The sequence below is a fragment of the Danio aesculapii genome, chromosome 1 (assembly GCF_903798145.1).
Source record: "Danio aesculapii chromosome 1, fDanAes4.1, whole genome shotgun sequence".
Taxonomy (NCBI): Eukaryota; Metazoa; Chordata; class Actinopteri; order Cypriniformes; family Danionidae; genus Danio; species Danio aesculapii.
The window spans coordinates 20,424,383-20,433,300 of NC_079435.1; the positions used below are offsets into that span (position 1 = coordinate 20,424,383).

Genomic DNA, 8,918 nt, shown 5'->3' on the forward strand with positions numbered 1-8,918 from the left:
TATCAATTTAAATACAAGAATTGCTGTGCTGTGAAGAAAATATAGAACTGTGTCTGGAAAGAATCGTCAATGCACCGTGATGCACCAAGATATCGAATTGAACCGAATCGTTGGCATTATATTAGTAACCGAACCGAACCGTGAGACCAGTGTAGGTTCACACCTCTGCAATTAACATTGTATATAGGATGTCTGGTTGTAGCTGTCACAAACACTTCCACCTGTGGTTCTTACCTCCATGTTCTGAGAACTTAGAATTGGAGAGGATCTGTTTGCAGAATTTCAGCCCATTTCTGTACTGCTTATGTTCGTAACATCTCTGAGGACAAAAACAGAGAAAGAATTTTTTTTTTAAAGTAAACTATAAACAATATAAACCTTTTATAATAAAGTAATCTAAACTAACAATTTACTGACAGCAAATAGGGCTGGATGATTCATCGACATTAAATCTTAGACACGATAAACTCAAGCTGTGATAGTCATGCACATCTTGTCAGGGAAGTAAATTTCTGTGATCAGTAGTAAATCTATTTCAAAGGCCAGAGGGTGCTCTTGTACGCAAACTCCAAAATAACCACAAAGAAACAACCCAGGAAATCGCATAGCAATAATGAATAAACAGAAGATTATCCTGCCTACACTGATTTAATGCATCAAATCACACGATTAAGAAATAATCTCACAGAAGCACTTATTTCAAACAATCAACTCAAGATATTAAGTTGGAGTAAAAATATATGTGGAATTTTCAAAAGCTTTTCAGATGTAGCAGGATTTATAGCAGTAATTTTTGAAGGATTATCTTGATTTTTTCAATTCAATTAAATCAACTGATTTTAAATGTGATTTTGCGTAGCTTGTCAGTGTACTATGACTATGGCGTAGATGCAGCTCCATCTGAAAGTACTGAACATAAATAATCAATTAAGATCAGTTTCTTTAATGAAGTTCTAGTTTGTTCATTTGTGGGCAAAAAGTTCAAAAAGGCTGAGTGACTGTAGACTCCTAAACACCTTTTCAAAACGATATAAACAAACACTCCGAAAAATTTGTATTAGTGTTTTGAAAAGCTGAAAGAGCCTTTAGTGCCCTTAAGAAAAGACAATATATGCAGAAGTTATTGCTTTCTAAATACAATCCATAGTAGGCTTTGTGCGCTTGATATTCACACACAGTCAAACACTCACTTGCACTGTCCCCTCTAAACCCAGTAAATGACGGTAATTTACTCTGAGCAGTTCTATTTGGAGCAGCTTCTGTTTCCTCTTTATTCCACAGGCCTCTGCTCTGCCAGCAGGTGGTGAGATCACTAACATCACCTCATTCTGTCAGCAAATCTGCAATCTGCTCTTCTCCATTCAATAACACACTACTGAATCAGTGATTTCACTTCAGATCAATCCAGTGCATGCTATAAACCATAGACTTCCAACTTGAATAAATAAATCACAATCCAACAACGTTGTGCAAGTACAACAGGATAATAAAACACAAGCTACTCTCATTAAAACACAACATCAGTTTGTATTAAGTTACTGGTTTTGAACAAAACATTCCACTAGCAGTCAAAGAGAAGGTTTTCAGTTTTTTTCTTATGTTATTTCTTAACTATCATTTGAATGAATATGCTTCAAGTTTAACTTTTTAGCTAGACAGTGAAAAAATTCTGATAGCATAACAGTCGGACTCTGCATTTAACTGCATTTACTAATTTGCTTGTTAGTTTTCCAACAATATATAATATGTTGTTATTTTTTTAGATAAAAAACCCAACAGAAGCACTGCAATTAAAATTCTAGGCCGATACAGAAAATTCTGAATGCATTTGGCCAAAAACCAAACCTACTTTGTACTAATTATTTTATTAAGACAAAGTAGTTTCCAAAGATAAAATTTTAACTTAAATTATAATTAAATTTTATTAATAATTAAATAATAATTATTTAATATAATTTAATTCTGAAATCATAATGATTAAAAAAAGGCAATAAAATAAACACATTTTAAAAAGTAATTTTACTAGCATTTCCATGACAGTACAGTATCACATTTGCAATCAGAAGGAACAAGTATACTACATAGAAAATGTCTGGTCAGTGCGTAATTTTAAGCTGACTTTGCTTTTCCAGTGAGCATTGGTGGTTCATGCATAGACTAGTATACATGTAAATGAGCAGAATATTGAGCCACTGAAATGAATGGGCTTCATAGAGCTAGGACTGCACGATTCTGGCAAAAATGTTAATCACGATTTGTTTTTGCTCAAAATCGAGATCACGATTTTCTCACGATTCTGTAAATGTAAAATAAAGGTTAATATGATTAGCTTATTATTATTATTATTAATTCTCAAACATATGGTAAAACAACAATAATAATAGGCCTATGTGTAGTTCTACTGTTGCTTAAAATGCTAAATTTTGTACAGTCATTATGGTGGACTTGAACAGACTTTCAGTATGTCCTGTTTGTTAATTCACAGTAAAATGATGACATCAGAAAATAACTATTCATAATTCTGAAGTTGATTTATTATGTTTAAGACGTGTACTTGTCATCTGTCATTAACAGCATTATTAGACTATTTGTTTTCAATGCTGAAATTAGAATTTTGTCATTATCAGACTCCTTCTTGCATTATATTCAACATTATAGGCTAGGGTTGTTTTACTGACACAGTAAACATTTATTTTCATGTACAACACTCTGTGTTCGCTATGAAAGAAAAAAACATATCAAATGCTTGTCGTAATCATAACTGTACAATGCGATATGATCATTTAAATGATGTGCGCACAGGTTTCACTTTCACTCCCGAGTGCGGCTCATGGCTGCTGTCACTGTAAGAAAAAACACACGCATGCAAATCAAGCCTCCCGCACGACCCACAAACGATCGCTCTGTGCAACAAACTGAACGCTATTTACAACTTTATTACTTGTTATTCACAGCCTATGCAGGTTCTGTTCACTAAAGTAGGCGTCATGCACGCACGTGCGCTTTCTCGGTAGTAAACAAACAGCTGGCGGTCAACTCACATGTGATTTTGTGGCCACGAATACATCATTACATGAAGACAGAAATTAGATTTTTGGGTGAATTATACCTTATAAATACAGTATGTGTCACTTTTAACGCCCTTTGAAGGTGTCAATGTTGCTGTGAAGACTTGTGCGACTGCCTTGCTTCTCTCCTGACCTTGAAAATATAATTGGCTGAATCGTAGAGAAGCTGAATTAAGATCGTGTGTAGGGTCAAATCGAGATTGTGATCTTTTTTTGATTAATCGTGCAGCCCTACATAGCGCAGTGCTTTTTTTGTCCGCTCTGAAAGCTGCTTTACGCCATGCAGTAACAACAGCTTGAGGGATATTAAAACCAGCGATGCGGTAAAGCATAGGCTTTTTCAGCTTATATTTTCGGTCAGTTCTATAATTTGTCCAAAAAAAACAGAAATGACTTCATTTAAAATACATTATACTGTCAATTGACTTTATTCGTTGGTAATTTTATTTTTGCATTGTAAGTGTATAAAAAGTTATAACAAACAATTACAAAAACATTAACTCAAATTTTTATTTTATTATCTATAGAAAGCATTATTTCTTGCGCTTACACTACACATAGAATGGACACAAACAAAGAAACATGTTTTTAGTGCTGCTGTCCCACACCAACATCTTTACTAACATCTTTGCATTTCACTAACTGCTTTACTATAGCATAGTAAGAGCACCATTTTTGAAGCGGTTAAAAGTATAATTTTGCTATTATAACTAATGCTTGTGCAGACTTATGATCATTTAAGATAAATTTCATAAAGGTTAGGGACACTTTCCTACTCTGCAAAAAAGAAGAGAACAAAAACACAGAATAAAGCTGATGTACAACAGTTTGCGCATGGAACTCAAAATCTAGAGTGATGGCTGCTTTAATTCTCTGGCATTAGAAAGCAGAGAATTAGAAAGCAATTCTGCATGCAGATGATCTTGAATATTTCAGACAATCCAGACCCAGGGGTCAAAGATTGTTGGAAAGCATACTAAACAATGGCAAACCAGCCCCTGCTGGTAGAATCCACAACTGAACACTGCAAAGAGCATCTTTTTCACATGTACAACCAACAACACAATCGTGCAGAACAATGAAGCAAAGTACATTTAAATCTAGTACTTTGAGCATGTTTGTCTTTTTTTTTTTTTTATTGAACTTTTTTAATTATAATTTTTTTAGGTGATTTCACCTTCAGTATGACAGGATCGTGGAGATTTACAGACTGGAAAGTGTGCGGAGCAAAAAGAGGCGAATGATCGGCAAAGGACCTTGAGGCAGGAATCGAACTCCGGTCGCCAAGAACGCCTTGGTACTATGTGTCCACACACCAAGCCCAAGACTATTGGCGGTGATGTAAATTAAATTCTTAAACTGTATAAAAATGTATTTTAAAAAAGCAGCAGCCAAATTTCAAGAATGAGACTCATAATTAAAGTTTTGTGAAGAAAAAAAGAAACCAGCTGCTTGTTTATGATACAATGCTTTAAAGTTGACAATTAAAGGAGTATGAAATCTACCTCATATAGTTATCCAAGTTCAGATTATATCGTTTATACTGTATTTTTTATATAACTTTTAGTATATACACAAGAGAGAAAACTAATCACATTATCATATAATTCTTATTCGCCAATACCTATTTAAATCCACATCAGACTAGTTCAGTTTACAATGCAATAAAATATACAAATAAGATGTACGGCACAAGCCTTTAAGATTAAATTGATAACTTTTAACACAAAACTATTAATTTTGTGAGCAAATGTTGGTCTGAGAGGCCTTATTATGATTCAACAGCAACTTTATTACAGCATTGCCACAACAAAAACTCCAGAATTTTTGCTCAAACTCAAGACTGATCTTCTGGTCCATATTGTGCAAATTAAACTTTATCAGAACTTCTACCATGTCCACGGAGATGTTTTGTTACTTTCATTACAATAAACCTTTTTTATATGCATTTAATATTTTTCTACAACATATACATTTGGGTGTACTAGTTTTTGGAGCATTATAGGAAGTCATTTTGTTAGATAAGCTCCAGATTTGGCTTCAGTGCTGACTAAACTAATGTGTATGCACAAATACAATATTCTAACTTTATTTCATAGCTTTGTGAGGGGTGTACTTATATATGATTAGCACTGTATTTAAAGTAAACTTATGATAAAAGAAAAACGGTTCAAACAAGTGTCATGAAATATAAACTAGGTAGCCAAAATGCACAACCACAATCATGTGCCAAGCATCCAAAACCTTTACAGGAAAGCAGAATAACATCCCTAAAAATGAAAAGGCTACATGCTTTCACGACGAACTGTCAAGTGCTTGTAGTTTTGAAGTTGAGCATCACTTAACTTTCAGCCTTTCCCTCAAAAGCAAACACTATGAACATGTTGAGCACATCTTAAATGAACAAACTACACACTAAAGCGCATTCAGTAGTAAATAACAATATTTTGTTAATTACGAAAGTCTTTAAAAGTGATCTGCTTGATGAACAGGCCATGATGAGGCTGACTTCAGCCACTGACATGCAACATGATTCACCCTCACTCCTTGAACATACATAAACTGAATAAAACCCTCAATTAAATGAAGCAAAATTAAATAACATAAACAATACCTAACGTTACAACCCCCGTTCGCTTTCAACCATCCACTGACAGCATCTTTCCGACAGCATTGTGTCTGTATGTTTAGCTACATTAGCACACTGACAGCTAGCAGCTAACAAGCTAAACGCTAACCTCCATTTAACAAAAAGACACTCTTCGTGGCTGAGTTTAGCACAGTAAAAAGCAATAGATCTGCAGGACCATTAACTTCAGCTCTCCGTCCCGCCGATGACAGCAGCTCGCAGGATTTATTTGTGGGATGGATGTGACTGTGGTGGAGCATTAGCACTCACCAGGATCCTCTTGAACAGAGCGTTTTCTTTGGGAGGCAGAGTGACTGTCGGCATCCTGTTCACTCTCTATTTCAGCACATGTGAAGCGAGTGCAGGTTTGAGAAGCAGCGTCTTGCCCGGTTTTCACCCCCTTGTTCTCAGAGTCCTCGCTCGGCTCGATTTAGCGCCCGTGTCGGACTAATTAACCCAGCCCTCACGTGGTGACAGAAAAGCCCCCTTTGAGCCCAAAATGGCCGATGCGGCGCTTCTCCTCCGGGTCAAGCTGCTCCGGTGCTCGTCGACTCGTGGACAGCAGGGGGCGCGTCATTTGTAGGTCAACTCTTTTTCTTTTTTACTACTGTGAATACATGAATACCAATGTAAACAATGCCAAGAGAAATACACTGACAATATGCGATGAACACAGTGCAAAGTATAATTAGCTACCAAAATAATAAAACTGATTTATTCATAGGTGGCGCAGTGGGTAGCATGATCGCCTCACAGCTAGAAGGTCGCTGGTTCGAGCCTCGGCTGGGTCAGTTGGCATGTCTGTGTGGAGTTTGCATGTTCTCCCCATGTTTGCGTGGGTTTCCTCTGGGTGCTCCGGTTTCCCCCACAAAGACATGTGGTATAGGTGAATTGGGCTGTCCGTAGTGTATGTGTGTGTGTATGTATGCAGCTAGGTTGCAGCTGGAAGGGCATCCGCTGCATAAAACATATGCTGGATATGTTGGGGGTTCATTCCGCTGTGGCAACGCTAGATAAATAAAGGGACTAAGCCAAAAAGAAAATGAATAAATGAATGAATGATTCATTGATTGATTTATTTATGTAAATGCTACATAAAATTTCCAGTATCTGGATGCAGACTTGCACATGCATGCAGAGACACGCAGTCTCAGACATGCAGTCTCAGACATATGCACTCAATAGACATTCATTTTAAAATATTACATACAATTTACCCAGTAAAATCTTTATTATTAAACTTCATTGAAATGTAGGACATCTGTAGTGTCTGCAATGCAGATAAAGAGAGCCTTTAATTTTTTTTAATTCAACATTGTTAAAAGTTTCTGGAAGGATCTAGCCAAATATATTTTTAAAATGACAAAACTTAGTTATTATTTTACATTAAAAGATATTATTTTTTATTATGAAAACATATCCAACAAAAGTCTTCAATATATTGTTAATCTCGTTATTTTATTGGCCAAATTTACACAAACAGAAAATTTGCTAAGTCATCTCCCACATTAACAGTTTTTTGTATCGAGATTTTGCTTTATTTCATAATTATTCTTAATAATTGATACATATATTTTATGAGGTATGTATCAATTATTATCAAGTTTTTTTGATTGCCCTGTTAAGTCTTAAAATCATAGGATTTAGAAATGCTGTACACTAATACTTTGTGTATTTAATTTTTTAAAATTAGTTTATTATTTACAATTGTTATATTAGCTTTTTATGTTCACATTTTATATTGTGTTGTATGTATGTTCCTGATGGTTTGTGCAATAATAAAAAAAATGCACTCAATAGAGCCAGTGACGTCACTGTGAGGGGTAGGATTAGGGATGGGGTTAGGTGTGCACATTAAAAGCATTGCATGCAGTCTCAGCTTGCATCTGCACCCGATCTGCAGCCAGAGCCTTTAAATATTGGTAGGACAATTCCAAAACACCTTGATGTGATGTGAGCACAACAAATAATACGTTTGTTAACGTTATAAAACAGATTACGTGAATTACATTGTTTTAATTTACTTTTAATTTAATATGTATAAGTTCACCTATAATGGCATTTACAGCAGCACACTATTCTGGCTTTTTTAAATATTTCGCAAATAATGTTTAACAAAGCAAGAAAATTTTCACAGTATGTCTGATAATATTTCTTCTTCTGGAGAAAGTTTGTTTTATTTTGGCCACAATAAAAGCAGTTTTTAATTTTTTGAAAACCATTTTAAGGTCAAAATTATTAGCCCCTTTAAGCTATATTTTTTTCCAATAGTCTACAGAACAAACCATAGTTAAACAATGACTTGCCTAATTACCCTAACCTAGTTAACCTATTTAACCTAGTTAAGCCTTTAAACGACACTTTAAGCTGTATGTCTTGATATAGCATAAGTAAATATAGCATAATATTTACTGTCATCATGGCAAAGATAAATAAATCGGCTGTTAGAAATGAGTTATTAAAACTATTATGTAGAAATTGGGGGAAAAATGTAATATTTTTATATATATAAACTGAAACTATATTCCCCTGCAACAACATTAAAATTATTACTGTATTAAATAAATTATAAAATTTCCCCTATATGTACTGTGTAGTTACTGTGTAGTATCTGTGTAGTATGGATTATGTAAGCAGTTTTCAAAGAACTATTTCTTTGTTTGTGTCTTTTGGAGCTTATTTTTTGCTGAATAAATAAGCTGAGCTGCAGTTTGTCAGATTGTAGAACTTCTGAGAAGTGACATACTGTAATCTGCTGATTCGTGTTTGTTGATGTATTGTGAAATGGCCTTAAAATGCTCATAATCATATTACAGTTGCTTTTACTGTGGAACATTACAAATGATTCACACAAGAGCAAAAACGTATCATTAATCAATTGATTCTTGTTAATTCTTTTCATTCATTTCATTATTTAATTAATTCAGCTCCAGACCCTTTCGTTTTTTAAAATTTACCTCAGTTTGGCCATCTCTGGTGTAATGTAATGTTTTATGTATTTAGTTTTATTAATAACAACAAACAAACAAGTATATTTTTCCACATTTTTAATTATTTATTCAATATATCAGTTGCTAACAAGTTCAAATCAAGGTCAAATGTAATCTAAAGGTAATTCAAAAGTGGTCAAAAAATAATACCTAAATTAGGTCGTCTACATTTTTTTAATCTAGATCTATTCGTTGGTTATTAAAATATCATGTTTACCATTCCTGAGGTGT

At 34.4% G+C, this 8,918-nt stretch overlaps 1 protein-coding gene across 1 annotated transcript in view; it reads right to left on the reverse strand.

Annotated features, from left to right (window-relative positions):
- Positions 1–6,215, reverse strand: part of LOC130228626 (N-alpha-acetyltransferase 15, NatA auxiliary subunit) — a 31,485-nt gene extending 25,270 nt beyond the window's left edge. Inside the window, exons 1-2 of the mRNA XM_056457057.1 lie at positions 5,968–6,215; positions 235–319 (exon numbers count right to left, since the gene is read on the reverse strand). Coding sequence (XP_056313032.1) covers positions 235–319; positions 5,968–6,021 — 139 coding nt within the window. The 5' untranslated portion in view covers positions 6,022–6,215. The remainder of the gene's footprint in view (positions 1–234; positions 320–5,967) is intronic.
- Positions 6,216–8,918: the final 2,703 nt, after the last annotated feature.